General features: G+C 33.1%; 1 protein-coding gene across 8 annotated transcripts in view; it reads right to left on the bottom strand.

Moving 5' to 3' along the window:
• The window catches only part of MIS18BP1 (MIS18 binding protein 1), a 60,827-nt gene that overhangs the window by 14,261 nt on the left and 28,401 nt on the right, over nucleotides 1–18,165 (bottom strand). For all 8 annotated transcript variants that reach the window (XR_012486061.1, XM_074287630.1, XM_074287635.1 and 5 more), the window contains exons 5-10: nucleotides 16,051–16,124; nucleotides 15,235–15,365; nucleotides 14,300–14,387; nucleotides 11,603–11,775; nucleotides 9,387–9,556; nucleotides 8,357–8,459 (exon numbers count right to left, since the gene is read on the bottom strand). Coding sequence is in view for 7 of the 8 variants with exons in the window: in XM_074287630.1 (XP_074143731.1) it covers nucleotides 8,357–8,459; nucleotides 9,387–9,556; nucleotides 11,603–11,775; nucleotides 14,300–14,387; nucleotides 15,235–15,365; nucleotides 16,051–16,124 (739 nt within the window). In the remaining variant the exon portion in view is untranslated. The remainder of the gene's footprint in view (nucleotides 1–8,356; nucleotides 8,460–9,386; nucleotides 9,557–11,602; nucleotides 11,776–14,299; nucleotides 14,388–15,234; nucleotides 15,366–16,050; nucleotides 16,125–18,165) is intronic.

Genomic DNA, 18,165 nt, shown 5'->3' with positions numbered 1-18,165 from the left:
ACAGAAGAGGGACCGTCAAGGATCCACATGTACAAAAAATGTTTGTAGCAGCCCCGTTTTATAGTGGCAAAGAACTGGAAATTCACCAGATGTCCATCAGTTGGGGAATGGCTAAATAAGTTATAGTATATGAATGTAATGGAATATTATTGTACTATAAGAAATGATGAACAGACTGATTTCAAAAAAGTCTGTAAAAGACTTAACATGAACTGATGCTGAGTTAAGTAAGCAGAACCAAGAGAGCACTGTACACATTAACAACAAGATTATGTGATGACCAATTATGATGGAGTTGGCTCTTTTCAACAACAAAGTGATTCAAGGTAATTCCAATAGACTTGTGATGAAAATGCCACCACATCCAGAGAGAGAACTATGGAGACTGAATGTGGATTACAACATAGTATTTTCACTTTTTGTTGTTTTGTTTCCTTGTGTTTTTTTCCCATTCTCATGTTTTTTTTTTCCCTTTTGATTTGATTCTTCTTGAGTAGCATGATGAATGTTTAAACATGTTTAGAAGAACTACACCTATGTTTTACTTATATTTAATCTATATTGGATTGTTTAATCTTTCTCTCCTCTCAAAGAGAGCAAAGAGAGGGAGAAAATTTTGGATTACTAGGTTTTGTAAAAGTGAATGTTGAAAACTTTTGGATTACTAGGTTTTGTAAAAGTGAATGTTGAAAACTTTTTTATATGTATTTGGAAAAATAAAATACTATTAAAGATTTTAATAACCCACAAATTCTCTCCCAAGCTATTTTAAAATAATGCCTCCAAATGAATTCTGGAGTAGCAAAAACTCACAAAAAGTCAAAGGTGAAATTATTTTCCAGCTCAAGACAACTATGTAGGAGACTGGCAGAAAAGATCTACAGTGCAGTCAAGCAATGCCAGAGCTCTGGCAAGCCAGCAACAGGTTTTGGGGACAACTGAATCTGGAGAGGAGAGAGAAAGGGTTTGGGACCACTGTTCAGAAGGACATTACAGGAGCCCCTCTGCTGGTACTGAGTGCCAAATTCTTGCACTATCATACTTGGATCTGGACTGCAGTCCAGCATTGCAGTGCCAGGGTGAGAAGAACCAGTACAACAGAGCTTGTGGCCCACAAGGATACAGGGACTGGTCACAGTTCTAGGCCAGAAAAGAGTACTTATGGTCACTCACAGACCACAGCATAGGCCAGGAGAGGAATAAATACATCTCTCTTTAAATGATACCACCTTGGAAGAATTGGAAACCTGTTATAATTCCTTGGAACCAGCTCTGAAAACAGCAGCTTGGGACAGTGTCCCCTCCATCCCAGGAGCAGAATTCCACTTTAACATTAAGTTAAAAACCAAGAAATAGGCTAGGAAAATGAGCAAAGAACAAAAAAAAAGACCCCTGACCATAGCAATTTATTATGGTGACAGGGAAGATCAAAACACAAATTCGGAAGAAGATAAGTCAAAACAGCTAATTCAAAGAAAAATGAGTTGTATGCCCCCCAAAAAATCTTGAAAGAGTTCAAAGAGAATTTTAAAAATAAGTTTTAAAAAATGAGAAAAAAATTTGGAAAGAAATGAAAATGAAGCAAGAAAAATCATTTAAAAAAGATTCTACAAGTTGGTAAAGGAGGCAAAAATACTGAAGACACCATAAAAACTAAAATAGGCCAAATCTTAAAAGAGGCACAAAAAATAACTTAAAACCGTCAAATGGAAAAAGAGCTACAAAATCTCACTCAAGAAAATTCCTTAAACATTAGGATTAGATAAGTGGAAACTAATGGCTCCATAAGAGATCAAGAAACAAAAAAATCAAAAGAATAAAAACGATTGACAGAAATGTGAATATCTCAATGGAAAAATAATTGACCTGGAAAATAGATTTGAGTTGAGATGATTTAAGAATTAGTGGAGCAGGGGCAGCTAGGTGGCGCAGTGGATAGAGCACCAGCCTTGAATTCAGGAGGACCGGAGTTCAAATCTAATCTCAGACACTTAACACTTCCTAGCTGTGTGACCCTGGGCAAGTCACTTAACCCCAGCCTCAGGGGGGAAAAAAAGAATTATTGGAGCATTTGAAAGCCATGATCCAAAAAAAAAAAAGCCTTGACATCATCTTTCAAGAAAGATTCAAAATTTCAAAAATTGGGAAAAATTTCCCCGCTATCTTAGAACCCAGAGTGTAAAAGAAAAATTGAAAGAAAGTCACCTTATGAAAGGAATCCTAAATGAAAACTCACAGGAACATTATAGCCAAATTCCAGAATTCCCAGGTTAAGGAGAAAATATTGCAAGTAGTCAAAAAGAAACAACTGAAATATTAACATAAGGTTTAGTAGTTTCTACATTAAAGGATCAGAGGGCTTGGAATATGATATTCCAGAGAGCAAAGGATCTAGGATTACAAGCACGAATCATCTCCCAGCAAAACTGAATAATCCTTTGGGGGAAAAAATGAACATTTAATTAAACAGAGGACTTTCAATCGTTGCTGATGAAAAGTAATAAGGTTAAACTGTTTATAGTCTTACACAACAAGATGATACTTACAACTCTTTAGAACTTTATTATTATTAGGACAATTAGGAATATAGAGACAGGTGTAAACGATGATGGGATTATATCTAAAAAGCAAATGAAGGGGTGATATATAGGAATTCACTGGGATAAGGGGAAAGGGAGAAGTAGAATGGGGTAAATTATCTCATAAAAGAGGCACAAAACAACTTTTCAGTGGAGAGGAAAATGGTGAACTTGAACTTTACATTCATTAGAATTGGCTCAAAAAGGGAATAACATACATAGTATAGAAATCTAATATAGCTTAAAAGAAAGTAGGAAGTAAAAAGGATAAGAAAAAGGGCAGGAGGGAGGGCTGATAGAAAGGATGGCAGTTTGGAGGAGGTAGTAGTCAGAAGCAAAAGATTCTCAGAGAGGGATAGGGTGAAAGGAGAAAGTAGGATAGAAAGAAAAAAGAATGGAGAGAAATAGGAATCATAACTGTGAAAACATTTTTACAGTTAGTTTCTCAGGTAAAGGTCTCATTTCTCAAATATATAGAGTGCTGACTCAAATTTATAAAAATACAAGCCATTCCCAAATTGATTAATGGTCAAAGGATATAAAAAAAGCAGTTTTCAGACAAGGTAATCAAAGCAACCTACTGTTTACATGGGAAAAAATGCTCTAAATCACTAACTTTCTCCTCTAAGTTATTAATCTGTTACAGTCCTTAACACCAACCCATACCTATCAGAATAGCTAATATAAGAAAATGACATTTGAGAGGATATGGGAAATTTGAGACAGTAATGAATGCACTGCTGGTGTATTAGGAACTTTAAATCACATTTTGGAGAACTATTTAAAATTAAGTCCAAAGGCTATAAAACTTTGTATACTGTTTGATCAAGCAATCCACTACAAGCTCTGTATATCAGAGATTAAAACAAAAAAAAGGAAAAGAATCTATTTGTATAAAAATATTTATAGCAGCTTTTCATGGTGGCTAAGAATTTGAAATAGAAGAGATGTTCATCAATTAGGGAATGGCTGAACAAGTTACGATATATGTAAGAAATTACTGACATGATTTCAGAAAAACTTGGAAAGACTTAGAAGTGATGCAGAATGAATTGAGTAGATCCAGAAGAACACAGACCACAATAATAGTAATATTGTATAATGATCCACTGTGAGTGACTTAGCTATTCTTAGCAATATTATGATTTAAGACAGTTCTAAAGAGTTATGATGAAAAATGCTATCCATCTCCAGAGAAAGCACTAATGGAGTCTGAATCAGACTGAAGCATATTTTTAAAAAATATTTCTTGTGGGGCAGCTAGATGGCACAGTAGATAGAGTGCCAGCCTTGAAATCAGAAGGACCTAAGTTCAAATGTGACTTTAGATACTTAATATCTACTACCTGTATGATCCTGAGCAAAATAAGATACTTAACCCTAATTGCCTCAAAAAAAAAACTTTTTTTCCTTCTTGTTTGGGTCTTTTTGGGGGAGATGTGTTTTCTTTCACAACATGACTAATGTGGAAATAGGTTTTGCATGACATGACATATATAATCTATATTAAATTGCTTGCCTTTTCAATGAGGAGGCAGGGAGAAGGAAGATTGGAGAATTTGTAATTCAAGATCTAAAAATAGAATGTTAAAAATTATTTTTAAATGTAATTGGGGAAAAAGATTAAACAAAAGAAAACAAAACAAAGAGGAGTTTGGCTATTGCCTCATACATGGCTACTAACCAGATGTGTACATTTTGTTAAGAACTAACAGTGAACTTCATCAGGATCATATCCTAAACCAGGGTACCTTGTCTATAGGTTGCAGGTTGGGTGTTGCCTCCTTTGCAAATAAGCCCTCAGTATCTGAAGTTGAAACTTGAGCAATCTCAATTTCATAAAGTCTGTCTCCAAGCAGAAATAGGTATCTCTGACTATGAGAAAGGCAACAAATCATAATTTCAGATTTTTCTAATGTTCCTAGTGCTACATACATAGAAAGTAGTTCCATTTTTGAGCACTTTGAGTATGAGCAACATACTTTATGTGCTGTCATACAGTATCCCCAAAGGACAGCTGGAGCAAAGGGGCTTTCTTGCTACAACACTAATCACAGAAACATTTCCCATAGTAGTGACAGTAATGCTTTCTTGTCATGGATCAAACTTGATGTCACATTTGCACACATCTTGGACTTTTTCACCTTTAGACAGAATGTAAGCTCTTTTAGGTTCATGGAAGTTTTTTGCATTTGTTTTATTTTTCCATTTTTTAAAAATTGAACTAAATGGAAGGAAGGTATAGAATGCAAACTTAAACCACAGATGATACAAAGCTATAATGTTAAACCAATGGATGACAGTTGGGATCCAAACAGATCTCAAGACGCTCAGATACGACAAATCTAATGAGATGCAATTGAAGAGAAAAATGTGAAGTTCTACACTTTTCCTCACATGTACAAGGTAGGGAAGGTTGGTGTAGAAAGCAGCTCATTTGATGGGGTAGCCAAAAAAAAGCTAACTCCAGCTTCAGCTGCATTTGGGGAAGTATTATAGTTCCTGCTCTACTGTCTGCCCTTGTCAAACCTCACCTATAGGTTTGATGCCTCTTCTGGTTCTGGTGGCAGACTTTAAGTTCTGGATGGCAGACTTTAAGATGGACATAATGGCTACTAGCTCCTCTGGGACCCACTGCAGTTCACTGAGGCCAGAGGGGCTGAAGGCCTGCTCAGGGACAATACAGCCCATTATGGGTGAGTGCACCAGCTGCCTGGCATTGTGGCAAAGGCTCCTATGTTAGATCCAGCACTACCACAGGGGACCCGTTTCCTGGATCTCTTCATACAAATATATCCTCTTAATGTACAATGCACTTTCTCACTCCTCTTTTTTTTTTACTTATACCCCTAAACTGTTCCAGTGCTATATTTCAAGTTATGCCATGTTAACAAGTGCTATGAATGAGGTCTGATTTTCTTCAATTCATTTGGATGTCCATTTCACCTTATGTATATTTATGTGTAAAAATCTGAGGTTGACTTTTTTTCCCTGCTAGTTCTTTTCTTGAATTTTGAGTTCCATGACTTTCTGAATATTTTGATTCTATTCTTCCTAGACTGAAGTAATTCTCTACCTATATATCAAGTATTTAATTTTGTACCTATATGGAGGGATCTTTCTCTCACATTTTTTTATTTTAAAGCTTTTTTATAATCAGATTTGCAAAAGTCTAGAAAAATATGGGTTTTCTTAAATCAACCTTTGTTAGATAAACTATATAACCAGTTAAGAGGCCTTCATTTTTATCTTTTAAGCAATGGTTCACAAATCTAAAACCTCAGATATTTAATATTCTAAACTAGTTGTTCAAAAATCTTTTTTTCTTAAATGCCTTAACTTTGATTGGCAATGGTGATGAAATCACTAGTTTTGCACCTAAGATACAGAGTTTCTTGCCAAAGATCTTGTAATCTTGATGCTTTCTAGATTCCCTCTGGCAGCAATGGTTTATGCCTATGTGTCCTACCAGAAATGGATCAGAATCTTGCACTGATAGTTCTCAATCACATGCTGGATATACAACTTGGGAAGACCTCTCTATTGTAAATGTCCACATAGTGTTCTCTGGGTAGCGATTTCATTAGCTACCAGCAATTCTTTTCTCTCCTGGATTGTTCTTCTAATAGTACTTGTGGACTCATAGTATGATTCTCTGGAGGACGCTTTTGTCCACCTTTCCCTACAATTAATTGGACTCAGTGTGCTCAGTGAAAACTAGCAGGTTTTAATATTAAACATATAAGGAAAGTAAATCTACTTTCTTACTATTAATATATACCAAAGATGATTCTAAATGATTTTTGGATTATCCAACCATGTTGTTGTTGTTCTTTACTATTGCAGACTATGTAAACTGACTTAACTATGTTAAGAATGGACTTGTGGGGGCAGCTAGGTTGTGCAGTTGATAGAGCACCAGCCCTGAATTCAGGAGGACCCTGAGTTCAAATCAGATCTCAGACATTTAACACTTCCTAGCTGTGTGACCTGGGCAAGTCACTTAACCCCAGCCTCAGAAAAAGAAAAAAAAAAAAAAAGAAGAATGGACTTGCGATATCCCTAGGACAAGTCTCTACCTAATGCTTTTTTAAATAAGCACCTGCTCAACTAAGAAATGTTAGCACTATTATTAAGAGCCTCTTGACTCTAAATTAGTGAAAATAAATTTAATTTCTTTGTAGCTCTATGTATAATAATAAGTGAACAATACAGGAACATTTATTTCATTATATTTTGGAGTCAAAGAGCAGAAATCAAATTTAAGAATCTATCATTAATTTGAAATTTAGAGGACCATAAGAAAAAGAAGAAACTTTTATGTAATGAATTCACTATGTATTGTTATGCTGTCTTCCCCTTTATTTCTTTATATGGAACATAAAAAGTACTTCTACATATTATGTGAAAGGAATTTTATTGACAAAAGTAAAATGCAGTTTACACACGGCCAGATTATTTGGACAATACTAAGTGATAAGAAATAAAGTCACTAAAGTTCATTTCAAAGAAATATGTTTCTCAAGTAACTAAATTTCTACAAGCTCTTGATTTTGAAAAAAACATATCAAGTTACAAAGTAACTATTTTTTTGGTCTATATAATAGCCCATTTATATTTAAATAAACTCACATTTGAGAAATGTGTCCAGTATTTTAATAAATCCAAATGGTTTACCGTCTCAGAAAAACTTTTTTTTTGATATTATAAATCATTATTGGCACTATAAGACAAAACTAATTCAGACTATATAAAATTGGAAACCTTTACATGAATAAAATCAATGAAGGTGGAGAATTAGAAGAAAAACTAGAGAGGAAGAAAAATATGGGCATCAATTATCACTGATAAAAAATCTGATATCCTAACGTCAGCCCCATGTCAATACCATATTTTTATTGTATTTCAAGATAGTCACAAAACCCCCCGCTGGTGTCTGAGCTCAAGTAAACAGGGGCAGAAACTCCATTCTGATTATGAAGCCTTGCTATGAATACAAACTATTTGTGCCAAGGCAAGCTGGGCTCATTGTCACTGTTAGATCTCACTGCTTGGTTCTAGCCACAATTGTATCAAGGCTTGGCCACACTGCCTTGGGGTTCTTGATGCAAGAGCAGACCCTGGCATAGGTGGGTAGTGTACCTCCAAAACTGGAATTAGATCCCAAGGAAGTATGAAATAAAGAAACAGAGGTCTATCATATGCCAAACTATTCATTGGAGCACCCTTTGTAATAGGAAAGAATTAAAAACAAGTTAGGTATCTCTACATTAGGGAAAGGCTAAGGAACTGGAATATTTTGTAATAAGAAATAACAAACACGAGGAATTCAAAGAATCATAGAAATATTTGTATGAACTGTGCAGAGGAAAAAAAGCCAATATAAGGTCCCAGAAAAAATAACAAATTTCTTCTCTTCTCACAGCAGAGAGGTGGGAGGGTGGGGGGGAGTCTACTATGAAATAATGTATACATTATCAATACAGCCACTCTATTAGATGTATTTGATTATATCTTTTTCTTTGTTACAAGGCAGGGTTCAGTCTGGAGAAGGAAGCTAAAATGGCCACTAATAAAATGCATTAAAAGATAAAATGTTTTGTACACTTACAAAAGCCATTAATACAGAATAAGAGTTGAGAATCCTTAAAACATTTCAGGGATAATTTTGACTTAGACAATTTTAAAATGGACATTTTCCAGAGTGAGAAAAGGTTTTAAAATACATAGCAAGCAAAATATGAAGATTCATTTAAAAAATACTGAGGGCATTTTACCTCTCTTTAGACTTTTAAATATTTTTTCATTTGTTTTAGCTTCATGATTTTTGCTTTTCTTTGGAGAATTCATCTGTTTACTTTCATTTTTTGCAGCTGATTCCTTAAAAACAAAAAACAAAAATGATGAAAATAATTTTTATTAACATTATCAGTATCTACCCTAAATAGGAAGTTCAGATCACTTATATAGCATACACATTAGCAGATTTCTATAGTTCGACATCTCATTGTTTCTTCTCAACATATTCTTGGTAGAGATAAACACTTTCTAATCTCTATGAAAATCACTTTCTAACCACTCCTGTTCTCTTGGATCTCTTGGAATCATCTGTTTCTGAAGTAGTTTCTCTTTTTTTCCTGCTTTCTAAGATGCTAACTCTAAGTTGACATTCTTTCCTGAAGAAAACCTGGAGGTAGAAGTGAAAAACTAGCTTAAATCCCCTTGGGTTCCTGATTTTATAATTGCTTTATTTTGCAGCCCTATGTATTTTTGTTGTACACATTTAAAAACATTTTGAGGAATCTTCCATAGGTTTTACTAGACTTCCACAAAGGGTCCAGTACATCCAAAGAATTAAGAACTCCTGTCCTCAGACTATGCTGAAGACATCTGTCATCTAATCCCAGCTTCATTTTATTTATTACAAGTAGAAATAAAGAGCCAGAAACTGCTAAGATGGATGAACCATATCATGGAGATTATTAACACTCTGGTACCTCATTACATTTATCTCTTCTTAAGGTAAAGCTTAATATTGTTTTTTAGATGAGGCTATGCTAATAAAATATGAAAAGTCTTTTTAGTACATATATTAACTGAGGTTCTTTGGCTGAAGTTTAAAATGTATTTTCACATTATAACATATAATAGATAACAGTATATGAAAATTCCATAATATGCTTCATATACTGACAATTTCCTATACTTAAATGTCAAATATGGGCAAAAAGTGCCAAGTATTCAACTGAAGTCAGATGTCTACCTTTGTCATTTGCTGATCAAATAATAGTATATGAAAATATTTACCTCTTTAGGTAGGCAGTTTTTTCCTCCTGTCTGGAAAGTGACATTCATTTGATTATCACAGTTAGTATGTTCACCACACCGCAATTTTAAAGGTACTTTTAGATGTTGATCATTATTAATCATGTTTAATTCTGTAGCTTTATGTAAAGCATCACACTCAGTAGATATTTCTATAAGGACAAAGATTAATATTTTGTTAAGATTTTTAATGTATAGTGCTTCCTAATATAAGAATGTGAAATGAATATATATTGTAAATCAATTGCTATTAAATAAAAGTAATCCACGGGAATAATATGGCTTGAAGAGACCTTTCATAGTAAAAAGGGAAGTTCTTCTATTCCTAAAAAATTATAAGATGCCATGCTTTACAATTTCTTAAAGCTTTTAAACAATTTATTTCATGGGGCTGGTTGTGCCTATATCACTGTTTTTCCTTTTTAAAGTTTCCTTTTTGTTTTAATTCAAAATTTAAACAAAAAATAGAAGAAAAAAAAAACTCATGTGCACAGAATATATGAAAAAATTCAAAATATGTAACTATAAATGTCCATCTTTTCTTTGTTTCCTTGTAGGTTTTTTCTTTTGTTCTCTGCTGTGCACTTTTAATTCTTTTTTCCCCCTTACCCTCTAACTGCCCCCAAGCAGGCTACAGTTAAGCAGACATATTAATATATATATATATTTGCACATGTGTATATATGTGCACAAGCATGCACATACATGGGTAGGCATACGTGGAGATATGCTTACCTAACACACACATGTGTATGCATTCTCCTTTCCTTTCCCTGCTAAACTCTTCAACTTTACTTTCACCCATTAGTTTGCCTTATTACTTACTCCCAAAGATACCTCCTCTCCCTCCCAACTTTTCCCTCCTTCTTTATCCCTTTCTAATTAATCTGCACCTTGTCCCACTATCATAAATCTACACACCCTTCTATACTCTATCTTATCTCATATTATCTTTTATTATCATTATCTTATTATCTTATACCCCTCTTGTTTCTTTATTGATTTTGGAGGGTATTATATCCTTCTAGGTAGATATATGTATTATTCTCGCTAAAAACCCATTCCTGATGCAAGTAGAATTTCAGAACTACCAGCCCCTCCCCATCTGATTCATCTACCAGTCCTTATTCTCACAATTCATTCATATAGCATAATTACTTTTTTTATCTTTTAGAATCATATCATACTCAGCTCTACCCCAATCTTTTCTTTTGGACTACCCAATTACTAATTATTTAGACACACAGTTTAAATTTTCACATATAAAACATGGACAGTCTGTCCACAGTGAGTCCCTTGAAATTACAGTCTGTCCATAGTGAGTCCCTTGAAATTAATCTTTGATCTTGGGTCTTATATGTCAAATATTCTGAGTCCAGTATTTCCCCCAGGAAAATCCTGCAAATCTGATACTTCATTGAATGTCCATTTTTTTTCATTCAGTATTATACTTAATTTTGCCAATACTTAATATTGGCTGCAACCCTACTTCTTTTGATTGTTGATATATAGTATTCCAGGACCTTTAGTCTTTTACTATAGCCGGTGATAGGCTTTGTGTGATTCTAATTGTAGCTCCAGCATATTTGAATTTTTTTGTTGTTGTAGTTTGTAAAATTTTCTCTTTGATCAAGGGGTTTTGAAACTTAGCAATGATGTTCCTAATATCCTTTCCTTGTAGAATCTTTCAGGTGGTGATCAGCAGAGTTTTTTCTATTTCTACTTTCCCCTTTTGTTCTATCACTTCAAGACAATTTTCTTTAATTATTTCTTGTATTATTGTATCAAGGTTCTTTTTTTGGTCCAATTATTCTTATGTTTTCTTTTCTTGAACTGTTGTTTTTCTTATGAAATATCTCACATTCTCTTCTTATTTCTTGGTCTCTTATAACTTCACTAGCATCCCTTTGCCTATTTCTAATTTTCCAAAGAGTCTTTTTTCTTAAGACTCAGGGGTATTTCTACCTAATAGAAGCCAGGAGAAAAATTGTGATCTTAGCTGCAGAGTCCCAAGATTTACTATGTAATTTTTTTTTTTTGTCAGTTAAAATGATTTCCAAAAATAGGCTAACTTACCCTTGTAAATGCAATATTTCAAAACCTTCCATAATTTAAGCATAAGAAGAAAGTAACACAGGTTTAATTAATAGTTCATTCTTCTTGTCAATTTAAACATATAAGAAAAAAGACAAGCATACCAGAGCAGTTTTCAGAAACATCATAAGTAGTATTTTTAATTTTGGCACTTTGGGGGATCATTTCTGTTCCAGTTTCTTCTGATGTATCACTTTTTTTTATCCTCGAATCAAAGACAGATTTGTCTGTTTCTTGTTGATCAAGTTTGCATTTTTTTCCTTTTTTAGCATATGCCCTTTAAACAATTTAAAAATTTATGAATTAAGTACTTTTTGTAGTTAACATTCAAGTTTTTCCTCTGTTATTGAGAGCATTTAAAAGAGCAAAATAACAAATCAATTACGGCTATTGTACAGTGAAACTATAAAAGAACATATTGTGAAATTTTGATGAATGGCTATGAAAGAATAGGCTTTGTTCAAAAAATTAAAATAGATCAAAGGAGAAAACTACAGTATTGCACATTAATATATATGAGGATATGCAGGAACAAGTGAGAGAAAGATAGTAGAAAGAATTTGTGAGAAAATCAGAATGAAAAAGAGAAACTAGTCTTAATCACCAAATGTGGGGCCAAATGGGGGTTGCCTACCTACATCATCCAAAAGTTATGGAAGAAGGTAGCAAAGTAGCTCCGCACAAAGCCCTAATCCAGAAAAGTGTCTCTGAAGATATCAGCAAACAGAAGAAAACACTGAACATAATAAAAAAATATCTTGGACAGAGAGAAGCTCAAGAGGTAAATCCAAATGAATTTCACATACAAGTCAAAATAAGAGTCTCAGAGAAAAGAATGTCTTGACAAAAAAACTATAAAAGTATCTCAGGGAAATGAAGTTAAGAGTTAGAAAATGAAATATTAAAGGAAAGGACAAGTATGGAAATGTCTTGACAAAAAAATATAAAAGTACCTAAGGGAAATGAAGTTAAGAAATCATGAAAAACTACTTAAGTCTGGAAAACAGGGGATGCTCAATTAGTGAATAGGTAAAGAAATTATGGTGAATACAATGGAATATTATTGTACTATAAGAAATGATGATCATATCAAAAATGCTTTAAATCACTACTGATTAGAGAAATTAATCCAAATTAAAACAATTCTAAGGTTCTATCAGCACCTTATCACACCTATCAGATTGGCTAATATGAAAGAAAATGAATAAACAAATATCAAAAGGGATGTGTAAAAATTGTAACACTAATATACTATAGATGGTGGAATTGTGAACTAATCAAACCATTCAAGAGAGGAATTTGAAATTTTCCACTACATGGTTTGTATCCCAAAGAGACAAAAACATTAGTAGGAAAAATTAGAATGTTCTGCTCTCATGAGTATGGGTTTCCCCCAGGCTGGATTCTGAAGCAAAGTCTCAATAAGCACTGTATGTTGCAGAAGGGATCTAAGTTGGACTAGTCAGCTTCTCTGAATTCATATTTTAGTAATGGTATGACTCTTTAGTGGGGTTTCTCAACCCTCTTCCATTTGGAATCATTATCAATGACTGAGATATAAAGAATTGAGATGGCAAACTTCTCACATTTGGAGATGACCAAAGCTTTACACTGGAGTCAGTATTCAGTGCTAGCTTGACAGGCTGCAACCACTGGGCCAAACTGAGTAAGATTAATTTTAATACAGGTAAAGTCCTATACTTGGGTTCAAAAAACCCCCTGACCTCACCAGAATAGTGAGAAAGGCATGAATGGACAACAGCTTCTGTGAATCATGGGAAGGATAAAGAAATCTGCTCTCCTAGAGCATTAAGAGGGGCATGTCCGGATCAGAATAGGACGGGACAACTCTTCCATACGCTTTCCTGACCCACACCATAGAACAGGCCTTGTGCTTACTTCTGTCGCCACATTCTGCAAAGTAGGAGTAGAGAGAGGAAGACCAGAATGGAGAAGGGACCAGGGCCCTGACAGCGCAGGACTGGTGGGAAGCCCAGGGGAAGTTTGCCTTGGAAAAGAGAAGACCTGGGATAGATGGAAGGTACGACAGTTGTCTGTGAAACCCTGAAAAGGCAATAGATGAAGACAGCATATATTCTCCTTGGCTCCTGGAAGATGCAACTAGGACCAAAGGGTAAGGACAAAATACTGAGATGTTAGCTAGAAAAAAAGGAAAGTTTTTAGCAAATAGTCTGCCTTGGGAGGAGGTTGAAACAACATTAGAGCTCTTCAAAGATTTGACAATTCCTTAAAAGTGGTAAAGGGGATTTCCTGTATGCTTATGTGAAAGATTAGATTAGATGGCCTCCAAAGGCCTTTCAAATGGTATCTTGTGATTTTATAGCTTAAGAAAAAGTGGTAGGCAGCTGAGTGTCCATCTTAAAATGACCAAATTCTGTCATTTTGACTTAAGCTTGATTTCTAGAGAGCACTGAAATTGTTAAGTCCTGCTGGTTTATGAGGGGATATTAAGAGTAAGGAAAACAGGGAGGGAATAAAGGGAATTTTAAGCAATGTAAAAACAAGATAGGAATACAAATCTACTTTGAAAAAAATATACAGAATAAAAAAATTCAAAAAAAGAAACAGGTATTAGGTATTTTGTTACTGCAATGTTCAAATGAACTTATACATAAAATTGTAACAGAAGTTAATAGTTTCACATATAATACTCTTGTGTTCTGTCTATCCATGTGAGCATGTTTCTTAATAATTTTAAGTTAATAAAGAAAAAGGAAAAGAATAAAACAAAAATGAAAAAGAATAAGCAGTTACATTTTACATTAAGAAAAACATTTTACCTTAATTCTTGTAACAAATCATCAACATATAGTTTCCAATTTTTTGGAAATCCAAATATAAACTTCCTAGTAAAATTAGCTGGAAACCCTTTTTGAAACAGAAATGGTAACACTAAAGTTAGTACTTTTTTCAAAGACAAAATTTGAAACAAAATATCTACTTAATTACAAACCACAATTAGAATTTAATTGCAATTTCTGATTTTCAAAGAAATGTTCCACTAAAGTTTAGTTGTGTTGCTAACAGCAACTTATCTTTTCAACTTAATTTTAATTGATCTAATGGAAGAAAGGAAATAATTCTACCCTTGTTCTCACTTTTTCTTTTTTTCTTTTTGGGTATAAGTCAAAGTTTTTCTTTTCTTTTTTTAAACTTTTTTTTTATTATAGCTTTTTATATACAAAATATATGCATAGGTAATTTTTCAACACTGACCCTTGCAAAAACTTCTGTTTCAACTTTTCTCCTCTTTCCCTCCCCTAGATGACAGGTAGTCCCATACATATTAAGTATATTAAAGTATATGTTAAATATAATAATATGTATGCATATTTATACAGTTATCTTGCTGCACAAGAAAGATCGGATTTAGGAAGAAGTAAAATAACCTGTTTCACACACTTTTCAATAAAATTTAATTCAGTAAGGATTTCTTAAGAATCGGTCATGTGTATTTTACCTAGCTAGAGATACAAAGGATAAAAATAAAAACACCTTTGGTTTGAAAGGTTTTATAATTTAGCAGGGGGAAACTGGATATGCACATAATATAAATATAACCACAAAGATAGGGACTTCAATCTTAATGTGTTAGGTTAGGTTATTTTTCTATTTCACTACTAAGTTTATAATAGTAACTTATAAAGACATAGTCAGTTTACTATTACTTTAAAAAAAATAATGAAAAATAAATTTTGGTCTTTTAAGTTTTTACCTGCTTCCTTCATGGAAACTGTGTCTATTGTTCCTTTTAATACATAGATATTGCCTGATATAGTCCTAAGTCTGTTGTAGTCAAGACGTTCAACAATTGCATTACTATGCCAATATAAGTCAGGAGTATCTCTAGAGAAAAGATGATTAAGATTCCTCAATAAATATATCCTCAAATATTCAAGATTTACATGAAGTCATCTTTATTATCATCAACATCATAGCTAAAATGTTTAAAATGTTTTGATATTTATAAAGACCTTTGTATATTTCATTTACTTATTTGATCTTCCCAACAATCTGTATAGCAGGTGCTATCACTACAACTGAGATTGACAGTTTAAGTTATTTATTTGCCCAGGTTTACAATGGTAGCAAATGTCTAAAGCAAGATTCAAATTCAGCATTTTCCAAGTCCAAATTCAGTCCTCAACTATGTCACCTAAATGTAAATGAGAACAAAGCAAAATTTTCTGGTAATTTATACAGAAACATGGGCAGTGCTAAATTTGGGGATCTCCTAAGCTAAATACAGATAGAAACACATCTATGACTCTGGCAGATAAGTGTTAAGTTGTCTGTAATTATATAAAGTTTAAAAAAGAATTTGCTTCAAAATTTAGCTTAAAGTTCATTTCTATCTACCAGGAAATGTCCCTTATTCTGTTCTATGGGGCCAAATGGAACAAGTCTACCCCTTTTCCTAATGGATAATATTTCAAATATTTCAAAAAATGCTATCATGTCTCTAGTTGGCATGTCCTACACAATTTGAAACAAATAATTTATTGGAAACATATTGATATTGTATACTTACATCAATTTTCCTTCTACACACACAGCAGTATTATTATTCATGTTTCTAATCATCCATTTCTGCAGACAAATTTCCTAATGAAGTATATAAAACAAAGTATGCATTCTTTCTATTAATTTTCAAATGTTCATTGAAAAAAGAAATCCAATTCTGATTAAGAATACCTTAGTTAAGTAACACTTAAGAAAAACCTATCTATATATAACTGACAAGAACTCAAGAAGAAATATTGCCTAACTACTCAATTTCACTTTTTTAAAATGCCTGATTCCATAAACATTATACTGCAACAGAAGGATGAGAGAATGGTATTTTCAATGTACTCTTCTCTCTTTTTCTATTAAGTATCAATTATTCAAACTTTTAAAATACTTCCCCCATTCTTCTAGCATCCTAAACAAACAAAAAGCCAATCTATACTCCCCAATCATGCATTAAGACAACACAGTACAGAATATACAGGTTTATGTAGCTCTTTTAAAATTTACAAAATGTTTTCCTAAATTTTTATTTTGTTTTTCATTTAACAAGCACTTCATTCCCAACTAAGGGGAAAAGGAAGAAAAAAACCAAAACTTTTGTAACAAATACATATAGCTAAAATTCTTGTACAAATAGAGTAGAACACACTTCTTGACTAGCTCTACAAATACTGTGACCAGTCACTGCTTTGATCAGGTTATTTGTCTTTATAATATTATTATATAAATTTACTTCTAGTTTTGCTCACTTAAGTTTGCATCAGGTCATATAAGTCTTCCCAAATTTTCTCTGAAACCATCCCTTTCATCATTTCTTACAGTACAATAATATTCTTAATACATTCATCTAACAAAATTAATTTAGCCATCTCCTGGCTGGTAGGCAACCCTCTTAGTTTCCAGTTCTGTTTCAAAAACAGCTGCTTTGAATATTTGTGTATATATGGATCCTTTTCTTCCTTAATCTTTCTAGGTTCCAAGTTTAATAGTAGTACACTATATTATATTTAGGAGTATGTGCAGTTTAGAGACTTTTTGGACACAATCCCAAATTGCTTTCCAGATTGGATGGATCAATGCACACCTTCATCAACAATATATTGGTGTGTCTGTATTCCCATTCCTGCTTCAGCTAGATGATATGATGGTTTACTTAGAAAGTCTTAGAGAATCAACTAAAAAATGAGCCAAAGCAATTAAAAACTTTAGTAAAGTTTCATGTTATAAAATAAATCCACAGAAATCATCAGCATGTCTATATATTACCAACAAAACCCAGCAAAAAGAGAGAAATTTTCCATTTAAAATAGCTTGCACACAGTATAAAATACTTGGAAATCTACCTGCCAAGATACACACTGCAACTATATGAACACAATTACAAAATACTCTTCACAAATAAGGACAGCTCTAAATAACTGGAGAAATATTCATTCCTCATGAGCAGACTGAGCTATTATAATAAAAATGACAATACTAAAAGTTAATTGGCTTATTTACTGACAGAACAATCAAACTACCAAAAAACTGTTTTATATAAAAGTCTAGAAAAAATATAATAAAATTCACTGGAAGAACAAAAGATCAAGAATATACAAGGAATCAATGAAAATAAAAATGTAAAGGTAGGTAACTGTATAAATAAATTCAAAATAGATACAAAACAAAATAGAGTGATATAAGCAAACTAGTACAACATGAGAAAAAAAATTACCAGTCTGATCCATGGATTGGGAAAGAGGTTGTGTGACCAAACAAGTGATAGAAGTTAATGGGAAGTAGAATGGATTGTTTGATTACATAAATTTTAAAAAAAGGTTTTATGTAACAAAACTAATACAGTCAGAATTAGGAAAAAAAAAACAAACAAACAGAAAGGAGATGGGAGAAGAGTGTGAAGGGAAGGAGTAAAGATCTCTTTTCTCAAATTTACAGGGGAAATAAGAGAAATTAATTTCTAAGGATAGAACTACTCCACAGTCGGCATATAATTAAGGGATGTGAAGAGACAGCGTTCAGGGAAGAAATCAAAGTTATCAATAGTCATGCGGAAAAGTGCTCTAAATCACCACAGAATCGGGAAATGCAAATTAAAACAACTCCGATATAACCACCACCTCACACCTATCAAATT

The sequence above is a fragment of the Sminthopsis crassicaudata genome, chromosome 2 (assembly GCF_048593235.1).
Source record: "Sminthopsis crassicaudata isolate SCR6 chromosome 2, ASM4859323v1, whole genome shotgun sequence".
Lineage (NCBI taxonomy): Eukaryota > Metazoa > Chordata > Mammalia > Dasyuromorphia > Dasyuridae > Sminthopsis > Sminthopsis crassicaudata.
This window is presented reverse-complemented; position numbering and strand designations above follow the sequence as displayed.